The 26,293-nt window shown below is 42.4% G+C and overlaps 1 protein-coding gene across 1 annotated transcript in view; it reads left to right on the plus strand.

The window, feature by feature from the left end:
* Nucleotides 1-26,293, plus strand: part of LOC145993730 (protein O-mannosyl-transferase TMTC1-like) — a 647,925-nt gene that overhangs the window by 618,497 nt on the left and 3,135 nt on the right. Inside the window, exons 14-15 of the mRNA XM_083129469.1 lie at nt 2,137-2,287; nt 22,881-23,084. Of these exons, the coding sequence (XP_082985595.1) occupies nt 2,137-2,287; nt 22,881-23,084 (355 nt within the window). The remainder of the gene's footprint in view (nt 1-2,136; nt 2,288-22,880; nt 23,085-26,293) is intronic.

The raw sequence follows: 26,293 nt of genomic DNA on the forward strand, positions 1-26,293 counted from the left end.
GTTATTTCCTAGTACATGACTTTTACATATTTTGCTTCATATAATATTATTAAGTGCAAAATTCTGTGAAAGTTTCCATTTAATTGGGCTTTACTGTAAATGAGTTTTAACTTTATTATTCATAACATGTTGTCACACTATTATAATGTTTGACACTATTTTATGTATATTATTAACGTTATTGTTAACATGTGTTCGTATTATTAATATTATCTTTGTAATATTATTTTCAACATAAGTGGGACTTCAGTTTTTTGGAGGACAAATAAATGATATGAAAATGAAGTAAAAAGTCCATGCATAATTTGAAGACAACTTTTTTACGACCGCAACTAAAATTGTAAGTCCTGAAGACATAATTTGACGCGGGAATTATTTACTCGTAACTAATGGTAACTTTAGGTTGAAAAAGGGAGGCTCTTTTGATTACGTTGGTGTAGCTTTTCTGCCACTTTTGGCTGCAACGTCCTCCCCACGTGCTCCGCACTACACTAACAACACAGCGCAGGAGTACTGGCACGGGCTACGTTCAACACACTAAACCGTGCAATTAGGTGGACGGCAAAAGTCTACCCATATGCGCTAACTTTTTGTCAGCCGTAGAACATGGACTCAGAATTATCTCAGGGCTTGCTGGGTGTAAGGAAAGACTATACCAGCTTAATAGATACATTTATATATGTTTATTGTAATCTCAACACAAGGGTGTCCGTTAGCACACTTACACACGTGTCTTTACCTGAAACCCTTACCACGCGCGTGCATTTACTTGTACCACACACGTGCTTTTACCTGTACCACGCACGTTCCTTTACCTGTACCACCTTTGGTCTCGAAGAGATAAGGGGGGCAGGGAACATCCAATTTATTCCTCGCTGTGAGGCGCCAGGGGGAGTATGGAGACCTAATTTTATTTAGGGCCGTGGTCGCCGCTGACGTCACGGTTTCCCCTGTAAAAGAGAGTAAGTTGTGCGTAGTACCCCAACCACAGCCGGGAATTGGCCGAAACCAATCGGTACTCCCGAATAACGGGCGCAGGGTAAAGGATTAAAGGATGCCGCGACACCCCCGGCGTAAGCTGGGAATTGGCAAGCCAACCGGTGTCTCCTATGCAGGGACGGCAGGTTAGAAAGGAAGGTCTGGGTGCTCCCAGACAAGCCGGGCAGGTAGAACCTGGGCACCTATCAGCCTAAGCGAGCGGACCAGGTAGGTAGGTTGCTGCTAGGCTCTTCTTCTTCTTTCTTCTTTCTCCGTCCTTCCTTCTGGGATGGCTTCTAGTTCTCAGGCTGGGAGGCCAGTTAACCCTGGATGTTTGCCTGTTGACATCAGGGAGCCAACTGAGCTCCGGGTCTTGCTGCGCTGGCTTTAAACTCGCGGGGGCGGCGCATTGGTGGTGAAAATTTTAACTACAAGTACGCGTTGCTAACTCATTTTTTACATATTGCAAACTTCGTACTGAGAAATATCAAGGTTTTGACATTGAGAAATCACTAGTGGGAAAATCACTAGATGCACGTGTCAATATAAACTAAAACTGTGTGCATTCAGACAATACAATTAATATTGAGCCTCGCAGGACTCTGTAATTCTAAACAACGAGTTGAACAGTGTAAATGATAATAATTGATAACATTTACTGAATACAGCAACCACGCAGGGTCTAATAATAAGCGAAGCTAATAAACATAGAGGTGGATCCGTTAGCGTTTACAGAATACAGCGACCACGCAAAGTCAAATAATACGTAGAGGTGGATCCGTTAACACATTTAAACTAAAAGCGTACGCCTCGCAGGGACATTTAGCATGCATTCTTCTTAACAAAATATAATATGGCGACCACGCAGGGTCGTTACATGGCCAATTAAGAAGATGAGGATGAGTAGTGGTGTAATGAAATTGATGAAGAGGCACTCACAAAGAACACCTATGCGGGGATTCGAAAACGGGACCTCTGACGTATAGAGCGTTGTGTTACGCCCTCCAGCACGGAGGTCGGCGCAAAGGTGGCATAAAATCAGCATAGAATAACCCTAATAAAAATACCAAGGTCTCGTGGTATAACAGAAGCAGCAAACGACTGAGAAATTTCTGTACATATGTACCTACATAATGGTTTTCGTTTCTCTCTTTTCAGAGCCTACTTCTTATCCAAAGAACACAGAACCATAAGCTACGATGTCGACATCTACATCCGCAATGGGAAACTTGAAAATATTATGTATGATCGCCAAGAGCCAGCGCAAAGCCTACCGAAGCAACAGCATACGTTTGGAAGGCCGCCTTGCGTAAGTATCTTAGAAACCATTGTGTATTTGTTGTAACTTAGATTAGAAAAGTGATTTTTTTTTTCAAAATAGTAGTTACTTTGTTACGTTTCACCGGATATTTCAGGGTAAAATTATCCTTATTCCCATAGCAGAGAACCACTTGATGTAAATGACCTACTATGAAACATCTCAGACGTATGGAAAAAGTGATAAAATGTAAGTATCCATAGGTATATCTTGATGGGACAACGGGGCACTTGCTCCCCAAAGCGAAGTACGATTTCGCAAATATAACGATGATTTAGCAAAATTGTCCTGGACGCTATTTTTATGTAATGAAAAACTTCTGCCCTTACCCCAAACTTAGGCCCCAATGCCATGTTTATGCACGCAGAATGGGAGACGCAGTATTAAAGCATATGCCAAATTTTATCACACTTAGGAGACAAATCATTTAACATGGAAACATTTTCTGACCAGCCCTCGCATAAATAAGTTTGTGCAGAATTATCTCCACTCCCCCAGAACTTGTTCCTTGTAAACCATAGAAATATTCTCCAGTTTGACACTACTGAAAGTTTTAACCAACCATTTTTCGACTACAAATTGATCACTGCAACCACTCGCTTCCATCTTTGGCTAGATAGAAAACAGGCCCGTTGAATCGTTTAGCCGAGTCATCTATCACGCAGTGTCCGTTTCTTCGATCCCTTGGAGGATGCTGACAACCACGGAAACAGAAAATGCATCCTTCGGCTCGGAATGATTACAACTGTTTGTCTTCGAAGATCACCTAGTCAAGGACCCCAAAGAAAAACGCTCCTCAGTCAAACTGGGCAACTTCCGAGTCCCCATAGGTCATTGGTTTCTTTCAGGACTTAAGAATTCTCTCTTTCGAATTCATTTGCTCCTTGATGGAAGCTGCGTTGCAGTCGCCCGACATGAATCCGACTGACGACCGCCCGCGACTCCAGAGAGAGAAGGAAATTGATCTCATTTTTCCCGATTGCTTCTTGCTCCGATGAATTTAACGATAATAGCGCCGACGGCGGCAGAGCTGCTCGATGCGAGCGCCATTTCCCTAAGGAGCCAAGAACGAGAATCGAATTCCGGAACGCCAATAAAGATGGGGACTAGTCCGGGATGCGACAACGTCGAAGCGACTTCGTTTTCATATCTACAGATTATTGTCTGCAAGGCTGGTAAATATTCCTAAAAGCTGGTTTTTCCGGTGTTGAAAATGAAATGACCTTGAATACTTATGAACTTTGCTCTCCATAACTTTTTTCCTCCGTTGAAGTTATTCCCAGCTCTTAAACAAGATCTTTTGAATCTTTCTCGATCTTTTGTCTTGTCGCCATTCTTCTTACTGGCGGTACTCCCAGCATATACGTACAGGGCAAGTAGAGGGGACTGAGTAGACAATATTTGGAATAGGAACGAATGTCCGGAAACGTACAGTTTCCGTGCTACAACCATGACAATGTGTCGGATGTGCCTGTGTTGGTATGCAACCGGGTAGGCAGTACATGACGTCAGAAGATCACCTGATGACCTAAAGTGTAATCATTTATTACAACCATGTCAAATGAGGTGTTACGTAAGGTACAGAAGTGAATGACGTGTGACTCAGTCCATAATACAAACCAATTTATTTGGTAACAATGCCAAGGGAACAAAAAAGAAACGTACTATCCATTGATCAACCAACACCTGAGTCGACAGTGGAACGCAACAATTTGTAGACGTCACGTGCCATCAGGTGGTTTTCTGACGTCAAGTACTGCCTACCCGGTTGCATACCAACACAGGCACATCCGACACATTGTCATGGTTGTAGCACGGAAACTGTACGTTTCCGGCCATGGGTTCCTATTCCAAATATTGTCTACTCAGTCCCCTCTACTAGCCTTAGGAGTTTGTAAGGGGAATTTCCGAGCACCCTGTATACTTTATCCCGGGAATCTATGGAGGAAGACCGCGCATAATGACAAAGAAAGGGAGAAAGCTAATAAGAGGAGCGAAATTTAATTTTGAGCGCCACATTTGCACCTGGTGGTGAAAAGTTGAACTATTTTTTTATTCGTCAGCATTCGCTTTCCCATGGTATCCATAGCCTCTCAACTACGTTTCAACGCAATCCGTTACTTCGAAAGAGCTTCGGAGTGTCTGAGAAAGAGTACTTCAATTTCAACCTCCCAGTACCTGCGAGTCGTAGGGTGACGATCCAAAGTATGCTTATCCTTCAATACAAACACGGTGGTTCCTTATAGTAGTCTGTACACCTCCGCAGGTTACCTCCCACCTTTCGCAAAGAGTGTATCAGTGGAGGTATGGCCGGCAGACAGACATGTCAAATGCAACACAGGCTGCGATACGATGACGCTTGGAACAGATAGCAGCTCCAAGGGTGCAATCGGCGAGTGTGTTACGGACAGTTTCGTCTCTTGAGGGGCTTTCGTACAATCAAGTTTCATGTTGGCTTGTGTTGTAGTACTTAAGCGTTCCTGAAGTCTCAACCCTCGAGAAACTGAAAACAAGCCATTCCCCAAACAGGATAGTCGGTTCGGTAGCCGATCTATTTCCGATCTCGCCACTGAAGTTCCCCGAGTTCGAGTCCCGAGGCCATGGGCGTCCTTTGTGAATGTAACTTCCTTCATTTCACATAATCACCATACACTCTCATCGTCGCTATTAGCCCAAAGTAGAAGAAAAGCGACGTACATAACAAAATAAATCGAACAGCCATAACAGAGTAAACTGACTTTTCAGTACTCAGTGTGCCATGCATAAAGCACCTTATGCAGTTCCTCTTTCTGCCAAAACAACAGCGACGGCTGACAGTCGAAACAGTTGCCATAACCTGTCCTCATAAGCATAGTTAAAAGCACCAGACCACTGGCAATGTCCAATTCGTAATAATCTACAAATAATATAAATACTATATTTGATATGAAACAACTTTTAAATCCCAGACAGTAGCTAACTTATAATTTTACAGACAGGAACTTGCAAATCAGGAATGCGGTGTCAGACATTACCAAAGCCTTTCCATGTCGCCAAAGGCGTACACATGTAAACAGGTGAAACCCAGGAAGAAGATACAAGTGACTGATTCGGCATTGCTTAGTAAAATCTATCACAATAAATATCTGGGAGAATAGAGGTAATTAGTTAATTTTGAGCGAACAGTCGGAGGGTGCGAAGAGACGATCGGGGAGCAGATCAGGCAAAGAGTGGCAAGTCTGACTCTCTGCACGAAGTACAGTCTGACGCACAACTCTCTACCGTAGAACTTCACATCTAGCAGACAGAGACAGGTATTTCCACTTACCATGCTGGTACAGTCTTTGAGGGTATACAACTCAAGTGTTGTGTTTTGCCATTCATATGTGTATTTATCACCTCTCGCATGTCACCATTAAGCTCTCCATGAATAGCGAGTACGCCATTATTTGAGGATGAGTGATGAATGAGCTACACCACCCAGATTCGATCCCAGTTCCATTTGGGAACGTTACGAATTAACATGGCATGCTTACTGTAGAACAACTGTCACTAATATTCAGAGAACTAATACACAAAACATATGTAAAAACATATACTGTACATGTCAGAGCATTGCAAATGTACTGATGCAAAGACTGGTTTTCGGGTTTATTTTTGTAAGATTTCTAAATTGATACTTTTTTTAGAATTTAGAAATTCATTCCAGTTCTTCCGTGTAATTGGCGGGATAAGTAGAACTCCTCTAAATGTGGTTGATACACAAGTAATAAAAAATACAAATGTATCTTACAAGTTACAGATTCAAATGATTTTGTCAGGTAGAGAATATAGAAAAACAGATATCGTTTCGGCATCGCCAATAAAAATATATAGGAACTTAATATTTTTATTGGCGATGCCGAAACGATATCTGTTTTTCTGGTGGCTAGTCGGTAACGCGTCTGACTACCATGCTAAAGGTCCCGGGTTCGATCCCCGGCCGGTTCAAATCCGGGAACTTTTCTAACGGTGGAAGCGGCCCCGGCGCCCACCCAGCGTCGAATAACATGGGTACCTGGGGGAAACCCTGGGGGGTAAAGGCGGTCAGGGGCGTGATGCTGATCACATCACCCCCACTCAAGACCGGATCAAGAAAGTGTGGGGCGTTACCCCCACACCCCCTATACGCCTTCATGGCGTGGTGCTATGCACAGGGGAACACTTTACCTTTTAGGAACTTTATCAAATTGAACAAGGGAGGGATATCAGATAGAAATATTTATTTATGTCCATACATCTAACATTCGTTCTTTCTGGTTACAGTTTTTCAAAGGTGACTTCGATTTCAATTTATAAAACTGGCAAATACAGGCGTGCGGTGAGATATACCTTTACGGGTGTCGGAACGAAAACCGCCCAAGTCGCTTTTATGCATCAGAAGTGGAGATGAAGCAAAATGGAGTTGTCGAAGGCCAATTCTCAAAGCACCCATTTCTTTAGGTTCTATCTTCTCGTCGATTCTCCTTTTTTAGGGCTTGAGAGAAAAGGGCCGGGTACCAGCCTTAACATTTCGGAGGTCGCAGCGAACTCCCTGGTCAACTTGTCATCACTTTGCTCCGACAAGTAACTTTTTTCACTTCTCTTGTGTGTGTCTCTCTCTCTTTCTCTTCTCTCTTCCTTCGTAGTTTCCCTCCGCGCCGTCAGATGGTGTCTGTGTCGACGCCCCGGGATGCCGCGAAATAACTCAGTCCACGCTGGACCAATTTTCTCGCTGATCGGGATTTACGAACGGGACGCGAAGACGTCGGAACCGGGAGAAGGGGAAACGGGGTGGGAACAGAAAAAGAAGAAAAAAAGCCTTCGATTTGTGGGTCGTTGTTGGATCCATTTGCGTTTCTGCGAAAGTAGTTGAGCCAACACGACCAGGAGAGATGATAAGACGAGCAGAAATTGTTTCTCCTGCCGTCCGCAAAGTTTGCTCTCCCTAACAGCATCCCTGGTCCATTCCGGGCCTCGGGTAATAGAAAGGAAACACTGGGTTTCCACAGATTCCTCCGGAACGAGGGTACATAAACAAGAAAGGCGGGTTTTCAGGATGGCTAGCAAAAGTTCTTAATCCTTTCGATTACTAAAGTTGTTTGAGGACGGAAAAGACGACGTGTGTTGAACGTTTCGTCCGCTACAGAGTCCAGATGTTCCCTTATCATGCACTTGAGAAAGGAAAAGCGATAGTTCTTCCCAGATTTTATTCTCCTTTACAAAAATTCACTTCTCATTTTATCGTCGTGCTGTAGTGTGTACTAAATATTACCGTTATAGAGCGATAGAGCTTCTAAACCGCGTTTGGTCTAACCTGTCAGCATTCCCGCGCTAGTGATCCTTCACAACTCCTGTAGCAATCGGAAACGAGAAAATTATCGTCGTTTCGAGGAGCGAATGGATAGCTGAGAAACAGTGCCTACGCGCGCAGTGTTGCCACTTCCTAGTTTATTCCTCACTTTATGGTATTCAAGAAGATAATTATAATTTAATAATTTTCAATATATTAAGTATAAAGTACAACACTAAAACTTGCTTTAAAACATTATCTGCAACAATATTCCAATATATTTTAGATACAATCTTCGCTTCTATGATATATCAACGTAAAATAACTGAATGTGATAGATAGAAGATTTACTGACACCTTATTTTGCTACACATTTAAAACAGAAATTATTAACAGATATGGGATATTCTTGGTGGGTAAAAATTGTACTCATCCCTGTCCTTGGGGGATTTTTTGGGACCAGTAAATGCCTCCTCTTCCCCAAATTCGGCGCTTATTAAGTTTAAAGACATAAGAAATAAAAAAAATAATTAAAATGCAAATTTATGTATTACAACATATAGAATCCATGATCATAAATGTCATAATATTTCTCCCATACTTCATATTTCCACATGAAATTAGTCTTTACAAAGTTCCATATCTCGAGAAAATGATTGTCTCTAACGTTTATCCACCCTGCAGACATAAACATCATTGTTTTCTCTTCCAGTTCTGGTCATTTCATCGAAACTCATTGGGCGAGAGATATTGTGCGTCTCTATGAATTCCATATTCGTTTCCAACTAAATTTTAGCGAATGGGGAATGAAACTCCAAAATGAATGCAGGACAATGGTGTAAAAATTAAACAAAGGGTGATATATTTATGGCTTTTCCCCTGCCACATATTTTCATTACAAAATAAAGGTGATTTATAATGGAATCTGTTTATTTCATTTCCCGAGTTACGTCGTTCAAAACGCGAGTGGGGAGGAAATTTTTGACTGAAATTGAAATGAAGAGGATTATGAAATTATTATTTTTTATCTCCTCGGGGTAACAGAGTACCATTGTGCTGTTACGAATTTGCCAATTTTGTGAACAGCAAACAGTGCATGTTCCATTTCCTTTTTTCCCTGAGCAGCTGTCAAAACATGAGGCGCTTCGACTGACGCCCGGCGTACCCACTTAATTCTATTGCAATTACCTCCACTGATATTTCCTTTGTGGTGTGTAACCAATTTTTGCAGATCAATATGTATGTGTAGGTATGAAGTTTGGCAATTTACCATAATATCTACAATATTTTACCGTTAAAATTTAAAAATTTTTGAAAACGTAACGCAACCGTTATTTGAAGAATTAAAAATTTATCAAGCATAAAGATATTGATTGATTTTGTTTATTTTACTTCGCTTTTCTGGCACTTTGGGCTATTCGTATAGATGAGGATGACGTGATAATACGATGAATTTGGTGAAGAGACACAAAGAACACCAATGCCCAAACTTGGATTCGAACCAGGGACGTCTGGCGTCGTGACGCACTATGCTAACCACTCCGCCACGGAAGCTGCAAGCATAGATGTATTTTATGATTATAAATTACAGTTGAGTGTACCATAAATAAACTTGAATGTTGAAATACCGAAATTTACATTTTATTCACTGTATACAGCGTTCACATAAAGTTCTTTCCTGATAACGTAATGATGCCAACTGTTGGCACAGTGTTGCCACGTGTGCAAACGAAAGTGCAATATGCACTATGGTTCAGTACTTAGACAAGTTTTCTCTTATTACAATCAAAACCCAAACGAAATGTCATGTTTCGACGTGCTTGCAAGGTTAACTTTTACTTCGCTTGATTCTTCCGGCCCTAGAAGGGTCAGACCGTAAGCCTTCAAGTTTTGATGCAAGAAGGAACCAACCCGTTAGATCGACTATTTGATTCACAATGGCGAAAAAGAATTTTCTTCTATTACACTCGAAACTCCTATACATATTCAAACATTTTTAATTCTTTAAGTTTTGCGTGCAGTAAATCCTCCATCATTCAACAATATCCGGTCGCAACATAACCCAACGAGAACAATCTGCACCTCATAACCTCTGCACCTCCACCACGGCAAAAGCAGCGCCGCTCTCGATACAAGGCAGAACACGGCACAAAGACCAGGTAAAATTTTAATCTCACCGTCCCTCACTGCAAAGGAAGCCTGCTCCCAAAGGCTCATGTTTTTAAATGCCAGAACTGAATATTAACAGAGACAACCTTTCTGAAAGGGTCCTTTCTTCCCCCTCCCTCCATGGGGGGTCTGGTAAAGCGTGTCCGTGGCCCCCTCAGGTGATAAACGCAATTTGCATCGGACTGGCCGTTCATCACAAATGCATAAAGCGGCGTTTCTCTGGCGCGCCGTCTCGCATACTTGATACCTTCATTTGGAAACGTGGGATGCTTCGAAATGTACACCGCCCTCTGGCTTGATCAAAAAAATATCATTTATTTTTCGCTTCCCGGAAAAGTTGATGGCTAGAAACCCTGTAAAAGCTAACGAAAACTTTCTGTAATTAAGACGACGCATTTTTAAGCATCCCAGGATGCTTTACAAGGAACTTTTCTGTTCCTTATACAGGGTAAGTAAAAAAGAATGAAGCAACTTTACGGATAGATATATTACGGCGTAACTATTTGCGGTATAAAATCAAACAAGGCATCGATATAAAGAAAAGCTCTGGAAATTGTATTCCCACTTGGCGCTCTTATGCTGCCTTGTCGCTGGTCCACTAGGATCGCTAGTGTAGCAAAATGGCGAGTAATCAGCAGATGGTGTATTGTTATTGGACTTAGTGAAGACTGATTCGATCACAATGGTACAAATACATTTCTGTATTCGTTTCGGTTGTATTCCACCATCTCGAAAGAACTCTGTGTTTTCTGATGCAGCTGCAGCTCACGACTTGCACGGTGAGTGGAATTACGTGGCCGTCTTGCGAACACTTCCTAATTCTGTTCACAGCTCATAGGGTACACACGGCGGGTCAGGGCTCTTCCCGTTGCACACACACCTAGTATCTTTAAAGTGTTTGTTCCAATAGTAGACGTTGTTCATTGTCTTCGCTAGCTCTAACACACACTCACCATATAACCACACTAGCAATCCTATTGAAGCAACGACAAAGCTGCATAAGCGCACTAGGTACGAATAAAACTTCCAGAGTTTTTATTTATATTGATGTCTTGTTTTCTGTCATAAATAGTCATGTCATAATAACTGTGTAAAGTTGTTTATTTTTCTCTACTTACCCTGTATAAGCCCTGCTGGCTAATATTTACTCTAGTGCAGTCTCGATCAAAAGTTCGAAAGAACTTTGAGTTTCTAAGTTCACTTTACGCACATGTAGGCTAATCTGGACTGGGCCTACAGTTTAGAGTAGGATTCAATGCATTGTGCAATGTTCCTCCACCGGTTATCGAAATGTGAACCCCTTGATTACAAGCAGATGACGTTACAACTCCGCCATCGGAGAGATATTGTAATGGATCTACAGTTTCGCATCCTTCCAGATTCTAGTTCACGCATCAACACTTTCTTCTGTGTCCCAAGTAAGATTGAGCGTTTCTTTCGTTTTTTCTTGCGTTTGGCGGTCACAAAATATGAAGCCTGAATCCTCTATAAAATCATTTACAGAAACGAAAGAAGGAACTTTTGCAAAAGTTCTAAAAGGAAATTGAAACAAATAACAATACGGAAGTTATTTGGTACTGTTCGGATCAAAATAGACCGATGAGCAGACGGATCGGCAGAAGTGCTCTGCAAGAACTGTACAAAGAGCTCTGGGCACTGGAGCATACACATCTTCATTCGAAGGCAATACCGTCGGTTGCAATTGGCTGAAATGTATTGTAGAACATAAAGTGGCAGCAGGCTTTTCAAGGTAGCAGAAGGAATTCGCTGCTCGTGAACTTCCGATGTAACTTGATATCAAATGTACTACAACTTCAATCAGAGAAAACGTTATCACAAACTCAATATTGAGAACAGACAATATAGAAACGTCGGAAATGCTGCCCGCCGCCGACTTTAATGCCACTGAGTATAGTTACTGCGTAGTGGCTTTCCTATTCAGATAGCTCCAAGTGTTAGTTTAAACTTGCTATCGCAGAATCCGAATTTCAAGCCGTAAACTAATGGTGGGATCTTCACATGATGCATTTATTCCTCAAGAATTCACAAATTTTCTCTTTTGACAGGAAGAAATTTGTTTTTGTTAATAAACACTGTGCTATAGCGCCGTTCCTAGATCCATTGCAACCAGATCATCTCCTTTATACGCTTCTTTCGGCCGAAAATAATGGACTACATCATAGGAGCACGTTCCTGGAATTAGATTCTCGGGGAGAGTTGTCCGTTGCCCTTCCCCTTTCCCCTCACAGAGCCCCAAACGAAAGAAAAGTCCACGAAGGTCGATAGATGGCATTGGCGTTCCCCGCCCACTCCTCCCTTCCCCAGCATCCATCCACTTTCCGTCTCCGAGAATTCGGGAGAAAAGTTGAGCAACTTTTTGGCCTCTTCTTCTCTCCCTCCCCCATCCTTCCCGTACCCCCTTCACAAAGCCGTGATTGACAAGTTGGGAGAGACAGATGGCACCGTTGTAGGAACAGGAGAATTCCTTTTCGGGAGCAACTTGCAAGAACTCGGAGGGTGGTGGCTTGGTGGGTGGGGACTAGCTTGGTTCCTTAGGTGGACAACGACGACTAATTCGATTGTACATTGCAGAGTGCGGAAGACTGTCGGCCGAAGTTATGGTGGTGTTGGGGAGGGATGTAAAGAGGGGTAGCGGGGGAAAGAACAGATCGAGACGGAAGCCAAAGATGTGTCAGACAAAACTTAATAAGTCGAAGACAATGAAGTGAGTAAGTGGAGAAGGAAGAAGAAATGAATGAAAGCGGAGGAAATTTACATTCGAGAAAAGGGAGGGGAGAAGCTAGTGGGATAAGTTATGTCACCTCATTTAATTTTTTCTGGAGAAAACAGGCAACTTCTCGAATCCTGGTAACATAACAGATAACAATAGAATTTTAATATAATTTGTGTTCTAAGTCCACTTTATGCACAGTTAGGCTAATCTGAACTGAACTTACAGTTTAAATTGGGATCAGAACCACTATGCGCCTCCGAACTCGGGACCCCTTGATGACAAGAAAACTCCGTTGCCACTACACGATTGGAGAGGCATAGAACGATAGAAAGAGCAGATGACGGAATAGAACGTTGTGCTTGTTATAGTTTTCTTAGCTTCAGTAATTGGAACCAACAAAAATCCGGTTGCGTCAAAAGATTAAGAGACTGTCACAAGCACGTGCCTACTTTCCCATTTATGAAAACTTTAACCTTACTTATTTTCTAAAGCACTAACAATACGGTAAACGTACGTGCATGAAGAAGACTTGAGATATATCGAAATAATAGTAACGATGCCACTACTGAACGTGGTACAGAAAATCCGATTCTGCTGTTGCAGCTGTACATGGGAAATTCCGTCAACTTCAAAAAATGTCGGTCCTAAAGTTCTTTGAACATAACAAAACTTTAAAATATTTAACAGGGGAATATGATTTCTTCCTTTACTATCTTCGGGGGTTTTAATTAGTAGTTCATTTATCATTGGTATAAGGAACAACGTTCTTGAGACTAAACAACTATTGGTGTTCACGCAAATGAAACTTCTCCAACAAGGAAACACACTCTGCTGTGGCGTATTGATTGGTTGATTTGGTTTATATTACTTCCCTTTGCAGTAACTTTTGGCTAATTGCGAAGATAAGAATGAGTGATTACATGATAAAATTGATGACGAGACACTCACAAGGAACATCAATGCCCAGGGTTGAATTCGAACCCGGGACCCCTGGCGTCGTAGCACGCTGATATAAACACTTCTTCAAGTTGGTCAGCATGTTGTGTATTGAAGAGGCACACAGACACAGACAAGAATCCCAGAAGAGAGAAGCAGCGCGTGTAGTGTTTTGACGACTTAAGGAATAACCAACACTAATATAAAGTAATTTCATACGTCATTTTTCAACGAGGTTTGACAATTTTAGTCCACTTTATGCGCAGATAGATCATTCCGGATTTGAACCTATAATTTAAAATCGGATCCCGTGGCGGAGTTGTTATCTCAGCGCGCTGCGACACTAGGGTCCCCGAGTTCAAATTCCCGACTGGGTATGTGTGGCTTTTGTGAGTGTCCCTTAATTAATTGCATCATATCATCACCCATCCTCATCATCTCGATTAGCCAAAAGTGGCAGAAAAGCTAATTAAAATAAACAAAATCAACCCGAATCATAATATGCCTCCGCCGAGTATCGAACTCTGGAGCGCCGATTACAAGATTAAGACGTTACCACTACACCATCGAGGAGCCCTGTCATTTCAAAATGACTTCATATTATTTTATAGGTACTTTAAAGACTTTTTTTCTTACTAACTGACTACATTACACAAACGCCAGGGTGAACACGGAGGTCCAGAGACATAGAGCATAGAAACGTTCGCCCCTTCTTGCTACTTGCGCGGCTGGGAGTTTCATGAAGGCAGTAAATATTCTTCGTTTGAGGGAAGCGCATAATGAAAATAAAACCAGGCGACGTAGGGTAAACTGCAACAGAGAAATAATCTCCTTAGCGAATCTCCCATCTGAAGGAGCTCTATTATTCCACCTGAGACTTCCTTGGGAGCGTCCTCCAGATGTCTTCCCGGCCTCGTATTCATTAAGTTCGCCAGGGAACCGACCCTTCTGAAGTAGGAGCGTCGCAACCTCAACCTAACAACTTCTCCAGTGTTGATGGTCATCTGCATGTGTAGCAGTGTTTCCAACCTAGAAAATATTTACCTCTCCAGTACCAAATCAAACAATTAGTTGCGTTTGTTTTTAAGTCCACTGATAGAGCTCCCGCTTAGCCAAATGATTAGTGCTCTCGCCTTTGGTGTGAACGGTCTCGGGTTAGATTCCAGTTGCGAGCATCCACAATTGTCACCAGAAACTAACTGTAAAAGTAATGTACGATTACTTTCCAAGTACCAGTAACTGAGTTACTTTTTGAACGATTAACTGTAACTCTGTTACTTCCAGAACATGGTAAATGAACAGCTTAAGGGAATGCCTAACAAATAGAGAAGTTTTTCGTATATAAGTTTCCAAATGTGCGAGGTTCCTTTGTAATGAAGGGATCCCGTGTTCTATACCGAGCAGAGGCACATAATTGTTCGGATGCCACCTCCAGTCCCGATTAGCATTTCTGTACATAAAGTGTAACAATCATTCGATGTTACCCCGTCTCTGACTTTAGTATGGAAACATCAGGGTGGAAATTTCCCCATGAATTCCTCACAATTTACACACTACATGTCTGTCGCTCTTCTCAATCAATTTTGCACCAATTTCAGCTTCCTTAAACACACACACGTATTTCTGCTGCTGGTTGTGACGTAATAACTTTGTTGCTGGGCCTGGCTTGGGGGAATGTGCATTTCCAAGGTAGAAATAGAAAGAAGCCAGGACTGAATGTTATCTAGATCGGACAGCCACGATAACTGTCGTTTCGCACGACGTACCGGGTTGCAAGGCGGCCTATATTGGGTTAAATATGAAAACAAAAGCCTTCTGTTCACTTTTTTTGATATGGCCGTGGAGTCCGTTTTGGATTAATGTTGGGAAAGTTAGACCAAAAATACTACGATGTGAAATGATGCCTAAACAATGAACAGGTTGAATCTAGAAATAATATCAACTCAGAGCTAGCTCTCTCTCTCTCTCTCTCTCTCTCTCTCTCTCTCTCTCTCTCTCTCTCTCTCTCTCTCTCTCTCTCTCTCTCTCTCTCTCTCTCTCTCTCTCTCTCTCTCTCTCTGTGTGTGTGTGTGTGTGTGTGTGTATACCTGTCTGTCTGTCAGGCTGCTTCTTTCTCAGCCTGTAGTAATCGTGATATGTCTTTCTTTTCCTGTCTGCTTGCTTTCATCTCTGTCTGTCCCGCATAGGGTCTCCCTCTCTCTCTCTCTGTGTGTAGCTTGTCTCCTTGCGCACTCCGAGGTATCTTTGTTTAAAAGTTAACACTGCCGCACACGTAACGTACTGCACAGTACAATAATCCTTGGTAATAGAAGCGAGATTAATGTTTAGTAAGGTGAACCTTTTAATTCTGCTATTTGTTACAAAGTTCGACTATGGCACCTTACACGTGAAAAGCATACGATGTGTGCAAACAATCAAGTCAGGGATGGATCGTAATCATACACTCGCAATTATCTCGCAAACGGTTCATTTGTGACCACATGTTTACTGAGACTTTCTTGCTTCTACTATCGTGTACTTTTCACCGCATCACTCCTTGTACACCTTGAATATTCCTATCTCTATCCCTTTATCTCTTTCTGCAGGCCCACGTGGCGGAGTGATTATCACATCACGTTACAACGCCAGGTGTTCCGGGTTCGAATCCCAGCCTGGGCATGGATGTTTGTGAGTGTCCATTCATCAATTTCATCATATCATCACTCATCCCCATCTTCGCAAATTAGCCAAAATTGGCACAAAAGCGAAGTAAAGTAAAGCAAATCTATCAATTAAACCTTTATCTCTTTCTATCTGTCTGCTTGCTTGTATTTTTGCGTCCCAATCATGATTTCCTTTCTTCTATCTCTCCCTCTTTTACGTACAGCATCTATTTCTCTCTTCCCCTCCCTCCCTACCTTTCTCTCTGTGATTGACTGTGATTCTTCAGATCTGCTGGTTTGTTTATCTTCATATCTCTATATCTTCATCTGTTTTTCTGTCTGTTTTACAGCCAGCTACGACACCAGGGACCCTGGGTTCGAATTCCGCCCTGGACATGGGTATTATTTTTTATTTATTCCCGTTTCGCAGAATTCCCCTTCGCCAAATGTCCCACACACAAATTCCACTTTTGCCGAATCCCCTATTGCTGGATATTTTTAAGAGAAGGAATTTTCCCTCCGCTGGGAAATTTCAGGAACTGAAGTGAGAGATAATTTCAATAAAGTAAGAAATTCTTTGTATATCTCTGTTCACATAAAGTGGCACTCTCAATTGAGTTGAAGTCAATCTTCGTTGGGGAGTGTGTCGGTACATCCGAATAGAAAAATGTTAGAGAAACAGTATCCTGCAGTGTTGCTTACTAGAAAAACTTTTCACACCCTAACATTAAAGCAAAGTTTTTCATGTTTGGCCGTAAAATCTCGCATTAATTTTCCTTGATTTCTTCCCAGTAACAATGAACTTTTATCGTTCACGGAATTGATCGTAGGATTGCATATGCAAATAGGAAATATCATTCTGGTTGAATTGTACTAGTGTTTCGAGGTGAGTATTCATCTCAGATGCTCAGAGTGGGTATTTGAGTATTCACCGTCCTCTCGTCATCTGTCCGCGAATCATACATTTTGTTCTTCTTCTTCCTATTATCAGCCCTCCTTATTCTGGAAAGAGTTCCTTACTAATTTATCTAAGTAGATATTGAGTGACGTAGGTGATAGGCAGCATTTATATCATACTTCTCTCCCAATTTCACTTCCCTCTGTCATTTCTTCTCTTTCTCTCAGTTTTAATCATTGTTTCTTATACAGATTGCTTATGAATCTCCGCTCTTTCCTATTTGTATCAATCTTACTCAGTATCGTTTATTTTTATTATATTTTACGTAAAGTATCAGATACAGTACTGAATGACCATTTCACACTGAAACAGTAACAACAGGAAAATAACAACAATAACAAAATAGAGTACAAGATGGCACTGAAAACAAATCAAAATTATACATACATCGTTAACAATTGTCTAAAACTTTGTTCTGGCAAGAGTATACCCACATTTGGAGGCAGGTTATTATATGTGCGAGGAAGCCTGTAGAAACGAGACCGCTGTAGAAGGGAAAGCCTTGTGGTGGGATTGGGAAAGAGCTTAACGTTTCGAGTTGGCCATGTGGGGACGAGTAGATGAAATTTGTTGAGCAGATATTCGCACTTAATTTTACCATTCATGATTTTGTGCAAAAATTTCATGTCTGCTAATTCGCGACGAGTGTGTGGTGGTTGAATATTGAAGACAGACATAATATCTGTTTTGTGAAGGTGCCTCATAGAAGGTATTCTGTGGCGAGCATTGGCGAGGAAAAAGTTGGGAACAGAATCAATCCGGGAAAGATTTGTTTTTGAAGCCATGGTCCAGATAGAAGAGCAGTACTCAAGTATGGGGGAGATAAGAGATTTGTAAAATATGCTGATGGATGATTGGTTCTGGATTTCAGTGAATCTGTTCAGAAGACCGAGAAGTTTCATCCAATTCACTCCATCGAATGCTTTCTCCAGATCCAGAAATACTATATATAGTACTTCCTTTCTCTACGTATCTTTGTATCTTTTGCCATACTTTAATTTTTTTTTTCAAAACTAAAATAGGTGCATTTTGGCCTCGAACTCCTGAAATTTCCCAGCGGAGAAAAAAATCCCTTCCGTCTAAATATTCGGCGAAATGGTAATTTCACTATCGTGGAAAATTTTACTTTAGGTGGAAAATCTGATATAATATGCCTGTGGGCCATTCGGCGAAAGGGAATTCGGCGAAACGGAAGACAATGTTATCAATGCCATCATATCGTTACTCAACCTCATCTTTGAGATTAGCTAAAAAATAACAGGAGCTGAAAAATGAGGAAAATAAATAAATCAATCAATAAATCTCTATTTGTTTGATTGTATCTGTGTCTCACGTGTATCTCTCTCTCTCTCTCTCCTAAGAAGTATACTTCTTGACCTACACATCCTCTTTTCCCACGTGGAGCGATCCATTACACAACATATTCCGCACAGAAGCGAGAGAACACTTTTCTAATTACTAATGCATTCTGCGTTCACGCCTATGTAATCCTTCTTCACCTAATGGACTTACGAATACTTCTAACAGAACACGGGGCATGAAGTAGCATAATCTCCACGCACCAGACTGTTTATTCCTTTCGAGTTGTAAGCTTCTTACTTTAAAGTAATCTTGAACTCCTGCTACTGTTGTTGTGGAGTTTGCAGACTGCATCTCATAGCCTCCGTTGTTTATGACCTGAAACCATAAAGCACGAAGTTCAGGTATTAAACGCCTCCACTTCAAGAGTTCATTTCGTGACTTCTTTAATGAGTAGTTTGCAACAGGACCCATGTGTATGTTTGCACTGTTGTGAAATTGTTTGTTAAAATATACTGTCAAGTACGCAGAAGGGTGCAGCCGCGGTGGTTTAGACGTTATGGCGTCTGACTGTCAAGAGGGAGACCAGGGTTAGATTCCCGGAATGAATAGTTTTACATGTGAAATTTTCGTTGGAGGCGTGCCTAGAATCCATTAAGCCTCTAATGTATTGGTACCTGGAGGGGCTACATTAGAGGGTAAAGGCCGACGTAGCGTGGTTCTGATAGCTTCCTGTCCATAAAATGGCCGATATTTTGAATGTGTGAGCCCCTCTCTCCATACACACCATATATGCTGTCATGGCATGATGTACCTTTATTTTTTAAGCAAAATAGCAAATTATTGTCTTTAATCACATAAGCCTGTATGCTGTCTCCCTGATGGTGTAGTGGTAGCGTCGTAACCTTGTAATCAATAGGTCTCGGGTTCAATACCCGATAGAGGCACTTAGTAGTTCGGATCCCACTTTAAGCAGTAGAACCAATCCCAACGATTTATTTCCAATTCAGAATTTCCCAACTCAGGAACTATGGAAATTCAGATGGAAACAGTGCCATTTCAGGAACTGGTATTTACCAGTTGGATATTTCAGTGAAATGTCTTCCCAACTCAGGATGTCCTACTAATTGACTCACGTTGAAATTGTTGACATTACACACAGCTGTATAACAGCTAACCTAACCTACAAGCAAGACATCCGCAGTATGCTCAAAATATATTAAAGGAAGGAAGAAACGCCCCGTAAGACACAGTTCCTTTCATGCAAATAGATACATTCACATTTCAGAGTAACGTGCAGTAACGATAACAACATCCCAACAACCGGTCCTTGCCTCTTCCCCTTGACTCCCGAGGTTCCTGTGTTAGGAACATTCTGATGCAAATATTCCACGTGAAAATATCAGGTCCTAAACTTGGAACTTTCATTGCAGTTCCAGAATTGGGACTTCCCGAGTCGTGATTATTCTACCTGTTCATAAAGTGGACATAAAACAAAGACTTTCAGAATCACGGTTCAAACCCGTCCTTACGCGCCCTCAACCTCATGTCGAGACCCACCTTTCGCAGGAGGGATTAACACGTCTTCCATCCCAATTCAAAGTTTCCAAATCTGAACTATCGCGTCATTTCTTCTACTTTTTGGCAATACGTAAGAACGATAAGCGCAGCTTAACGTACAGAAGACTGGATGAAGTCGCCAGAAGCACTTTAGGAATTCCGCGCGTTGCAGTCTTTAGTAGTGCAGTCAACGCACAGTCACTTTGTTCTCGCGAAGGTCTCTTCCCGCCTAATGCCTTTCTTTATGTTCAAAGGAGAAGCTGAACACCCTTGAGTACCCGTTAGGATCCTCTGGTTGGCAATACTGCATACAACCCAACTCTTTCCCCCTCTTTGTTCGGCTCTTTTCGCCTGGAGGTTATGCAACGCACGAGAAGTGTCGCAGATCACGTGGTGGAGACGCCGCCGGAGTTAAAAGCGAGCGGTAAGCAAATTGTCCTCCTTGCCGATTCCGCTCACACGTCCGGCCTTTCCAAAAGCCGCTCGTCTACAATCAGCGTCTTCGGATGAGGGCTTTGAGGAGGACATTTGCTTCTTTAGAGGCCGTCCCTTAGACCCTGGCGTCGCGCTCCTTTTCATCTCCATCCCTCCCCCTCCCCTTCCCATCCGCGCGCCCTCCAGACCGCATGTGGATCATCGCTGAGATCCTGCGTGACACGCAACTTCAGTCTTGCACGCATTGCATTCAAACTGCGTATACAGCACGCATGGAAACACTCATGAATGATTAGGAGTAATTATCCATAACAATCACCTTCTCTCATATACTCTAACCCGCGATTCTGGGGAAGATGTTTGGTCAAACCTTGTTGTTAGCTGGGTAAGGTGTCAAAACAATGAAGCAAAGACGGCTTCTTTTTATTTAAAGAGTGACGGGAAAAGAGAAACCCTCCCTTTTCTCTTCTTCTCCTGCTTGTATTCTGCCACTCTTCTTTCCCCGTATGCTCTATGGTTCAACAAAGTGACAATAAGACAACTGGAGGGGATGTCTTTGCGAAAATTTTGTCCCCTCTAACACGTCAGTCACAAAAAAAAAAAATAAGTGGTTTAGAATTATGGAACATACAAGAAAAAGATATATCTCGTTTTTTTTTTTAGCGAGAACACATAAATTATATTGTCCTGACAATACTGTCACGTAAGAATTAGCAGTAGAGAAGCACCACTCAAACCTGGGTGATTATAAAGTACTCTTTGCTGGTGTATTAATGTAGCTTTTATTCTTTTTTCAATTTCTCATTCCATCAGAACTATCGCAAGGTAACAGCACCAAGATGTACACAACGTTACATGGGTAGTCATTGTATACAGTATAAATCATATTACGACAATATTATTGGGCCTCCCCGATGGTGCAGTGGTAGCGTCGTTGCCTTCTGATCAAGGGGTCCCGGGTTCGATACCCGGTGGAGGTACATAGTGGTTCGGATCCCACTTTAAATTGTAGGTCCAGTCCCGATTAGCCTTACTGTGCATAAAGTGGACTTAAAACAACAAATCAATCAATCAACGACAATATTATTATGAAATACATATGCTATGTAGCGGCTTGGATCTGGTAATGGCGTAGTGATAATGCTGCCACCTTGCAATCAAGTTGTCCTGAATTCGATTCTCTGCGGATGTGGCATGGCAACTCTGTATCATAGTTTTCATTGCAAGGAGAAGTTTGATGGAGCTCGTCTGCAGATAACATAACGGAAATGTTTGTCTCCACAAATTTGGTTACAGTGAAATTTCGACCTTTACTTAAGCCGTTTTGTCCAAAATTGTTCCCAAAAGTTGAGACTATATTTTATTATCGTAAGCTAAACGCACCCTGGAGCAACTTATCGCAGAAGGATAGGAAGGAGGTGGAGGTAACGAAGCAGTACAAGCTGATACAAACAGCTGCGAGCTTCAGTTTCTTCCCCCCCCCCTCCACGTAATCTTTTTCCCTCGCACGTGTCCATTGGTCCAGCGCTCTTGAGTTACTATTTGCGCAGAGACTTCCTTTCGTTCGCTCACTCCAGAAATTCCAGGGACAGAGTATAGACCAGAAGGCGTTTTTTTTGGTACAGCTCCCGCTAAGAAGTGTATCGTCTGTAGGCCGTTGTTGCCAAGCTTACAGTCGCCGAAAATAAAAATGGGGTACCTACGAAGGGAGAGTGAACAATTTTGAGCCTCACATGGAAGAAGCGATGCTAGGTAGTTAAAATTGTGGAGGATGTAAGGTTTGAGTTTTAGTACACACTGTGCAAACGTTTATGAAATTCACATGTTTTCTTCAATTTTTTGTCAGGTTAAAATTGAATGTAGTGTCAAGGGAGAGAATGGCCGACAGGGCCGTGATTCGGTACCTCTGTCGGCAAGGCCTCACTGCACAGGCTTCTTGGTGGCTTCCACATCCACCTTATTCCCCCGACCTGCCCCCGTCAGATTTTCATCTTTTCCCTGCTATGAAGAATTCACTTCGAGGACGTCACTTCCACACGGACGAAGGCGGTCATTCAGTGGTGCGAGACTCGGGACAAATCATTCTACCAGATGACTGTAAACAAATGGCAGCACAGAATGCGTACGTGCATTGATCTGGTGGTGATTATAGAGATTATGTGATAGCTCAAACATCCCTTCCCTGTGAGGCTCAAAACTTTTCACTCTCCCCTCGTAGATCCTGAAACACTCGCTTCCCTGGAAGGCGTTATGTGTGTTGCCTAACTCTACGGCGGTGGTAGAAGGTGCCATTAAAAATTTGTTACGCTTCTCTCGAACCTGTGCGCGTCCCGTAGTCGGAGATCAAAGCATGCTGCCTTAGACCGCACGGCCAAGGTGCGGGACGGTATAAACTAATGATTCACCAATTTTCAGCTTTACAAACTAGTAGAAATTTTAGGAAGTGAGAAGGCTCCCCCCCCCCTCATAATGTCCAAGTTTACATGTCAAAAGTTACAGATTCTACTATGCATTTTGACAATGCTTTTTGTCCTAAGAATCGCTTCCTCTTTTTCTTGCAGGGGCAAATGGCTCGGCAATCGCACCAACACAAACAGATGAAGAAGAAGAAAAAGAAATCGTCGGACAGCAGAGCGATGCACTTGGTGAACAAAACCACGGCCGCCCGAGAGGCCTGCACCCTGGCGGCGGCGAGTTGCGTCACGGGGCTCAGCCCCCACGTGGACATCGCCGGCCACAGCACGGGGACGGCGGCTTTCAACCAGGTATCTGCTAAATGCCTTTTTTCGTCTCTGTAATATTTATTGTGTATCGCTGAGACGTGTTGTGTATGCAAACGCACGCAGACGTAATTTCCAGGGTCGAAGTCTTGGTTACAAGGCATTCTGTTCCTTTCGCTCTTCATCTTTCTTATGATGGCATCAGATGATTGACTTCCTGTTGTTTTACTTAACATTTCTGGCACTTTTGGCTAAGATGAGGAGTTGCTATGTGATGAAATTGATTAAGGAACACTCATAAATAACACCCATACTCAGACCACGGTTCAAACCCGTGACTCCTGGCAAACCACTGCATTACTTAGATCGACATCCGAGATTGATTCACTACAAAGTTTTGGGTGCGTTGGAATCTATGGCCTTTTTGCACCCTTCAATGTATAGGGAAAATCCCCTTATCTAAAACCCTTACCGTAAAATTTAAAATGGGGTGTAAAGTGCCCCTTGAGAAAGATCAAAATTATAAGATATAATAGATAGAGAGAGAGAGAGAGAGAGAGAGAGAAAGAATCTCTTTCTTTCGATCCTCTCTCCCTCTCTCTCTCTTTATTTCTCAAAAAAGAGGGAGGGAGAGAGAGAGAGAGAGAGAGAGAGAGAGAGGGACAGACAGGTGGAGAAGGGGTTCCCTCTCTCTCTCTCTCTCTCTCTCTCTTGGTCCAGGGTGAGGGGATTGAAAGAGAGAAAGGGAGAGCAAAAGGATCTGCATAGAACAAACAAATTTAAAAAGGTAGGAATATTCTATAAACTGCCTCAGAAAGAGTGTAAAAGGCCTGCTCTTCTCAAGAAGCTAAAAACATTGACCAAAACACTGTCAGTCTCCCAACATAGCTGACACATCGTTGGGAAAGGTAAAATCCTGTCTGAGGTACATTCTTCTACTGTTTCTGAGATAGTTTTTAAACTAGCCCTACCTTTTTGATGTGTTGTGTTTGTCCTATGTTCTTCTCGAATGTGCCGAACACTTAAAACAACGTTACAGGTGCGGCACAGCGAAGAGTCCAGCTCTTGCACCAAATGACGATGAGGGATACGTTGCAGCAATATTCATGAGTATAATTCTGATAGACACTCGAGAGGGTGGAGGAGGGAAATCAGGCTGCACACGTGAGGCACAAACTCAACCAGAGACTCAAGACGCACTTCAATCTCTCCAAGTGGGTGGGAGGGGGTGTCTTATATCTAATCTTGCACCGTCTGAAACTAATTGGTCCCGGCTCCGTCAACCACGGCGAATGTAATTACGTTGTCACAGCAATCTGAATGCCTTTCACCTTGAAGCGAGCCTAGGCGGACGGAGACAATATGAAGAGCCGCGGATGAATGATAGATGGCGGGAATATAAACGAAACTCGCTCTCTGCTTTGTGTTGGCATCTGGCGGGAGGGTAAATTTTCCCAGAGTTGTCCCGACCGGGGGCGTCTTCATCCCACGGGATTTCAGAATGTGACATTTATCACAAGATTATACTTTTCCCCCATCCTGCATGTTCATTGCTGAACCTTCTTGTTTTTTTCCCTATCATTTCACCGCTTTTCCCGCGCATTCCGTTTATCCTGGGAATCCCCGTGATGCAATTGTCGTTTCCTCTTCCTTTCATGTCAGATGATGTGACGTCCCTTGAAAAAAGCTTCAAAGGAGATTGAAAAGCAATCACTCTTCTCCCAAATGTCTATTTTAATATGATTAGGATCTTCCAATACGATAATATAATAAAGATTCAAAATTGATTTTTCGCGACAAAAAGTGTTACCTGAATAGCAACATCAAATGGAAGATATTTCAAGCATATCACGAGCTAATGGTATACTTTACTTTATATGAATTACAGTTACATAATAGTACTTTCAATAAGCACGGCATCTATTATTGACAACTGATTGGGCGAACAGAAAAAAAACAGCAATATAACTTTTTGTTGATTTGGTATATTTCACTTGGTTTCTATGTCACTTTTGACTAATCGAGAAGATGATGAGTGATGTTATGATGAAATTGATGCTAAGATATTCACAAAGAATACCCATGCCGAGACGGGAATTTAAACGTGGTACCCCTGGCGTTCTAGCGCGCTATGCTAACCACCCCATCACGGAGATCGGGGGTTAGGTGTATTCAGATAAAGTATTTTCTTCAAGTCGTTAATTGTGTCACTTGGTCTTGTAACGAAATGCATAAAAACAGGATATTTGAAATTCATGGAAGATCTAGTAGTACAATTACGCGGACAGGATTTGTAGTACAATCACAAGTCTGAGGTAGGTTTTATCTCCACCAAAAGCAAAAAAGAAAGTTTCTCACCCGAAGACGAGGAAAGAGGCGCTAGAATAAGTACGAGGAGGTATCAAAGAGTATTGCCTGTTGAGGTAAATTTGTTTAATAATGGAAAGACAAACTCTGTAGTTTGCCTGTAGCATCCTCTACTCAGAGTTACCCTTCCACACAGTTGCCATCACGTTCGATGCATTCGTGCCAGCGTTTTATTCAGCCATCAAAACCAGTTTGAAAAAATTCCACAGAACGCTTCCTGCCCCACTGTTCAGAGCTGTTTTAACCCCTGTAGGTCCTCGAATCTCATGCCACGAAGCACAGACTTGGCTCAGACTTAAGTATTTTAGTTCAAAGTGGGAGAAAGTGTGGACATGACAAGGAGTGGCAGGCCATCAACGTCGTTGACCGACGACAACCGCCACAGGGACAATGAACTAATTCGAGAGGATAGACGCATCACCATCCAGGATGCAATGCACATGTCCTATGGGTCAGCACATGCAATGATTGAAAGTTTGGGACACCATAAAGTCTGAGCTAATTCTGTGCTTCGTGTCTTGAGATTCGAAGCCCTACAGGAGGTTAAAACATCTCTGAACGGTGGGACAGGGAGTGTTCTGTGGAATTTTTCCAAACTGTTTTTGAGGCCTGGGTAAAACGATGCATCGAACGTCATGGGAACTATATGTAAGGGTAACTCTGAGTAGAGGACACTACAGGCAAACTATATGTATGTTCATGCTTCAATCTTTCCATTATTAAACAAATTATACCTCAACAGGCAAAACCTTTTGATACCCCCTTGTATATTCCCACACCGTGGCCGTGAGGTCTAAGACGCTAGGCGTTGGGTTCGGGCTACGGGACGCGCGCTGGTTCGAGTCTCCTGGGGAACTTTTCTGCTGAGATTTCGGCCTGTGTATGGG

The sequence above is a fragment of the Lepisma saccharinum genome, chromosome 10, assembly GCF_977018435.1.
Source record: "Lepisma saccharinum chromosome 10, izLepSacc3.1, whole genome shotgun sequence".
In the NCBI taxonomy this organism is placed as follows: domain Eukaryota; kingdom Metazoa; phylum Arthropoda; class Insecta; order Zygentoma; family Lepismatidae; genus Lepisma; species Lepisma saccharinum.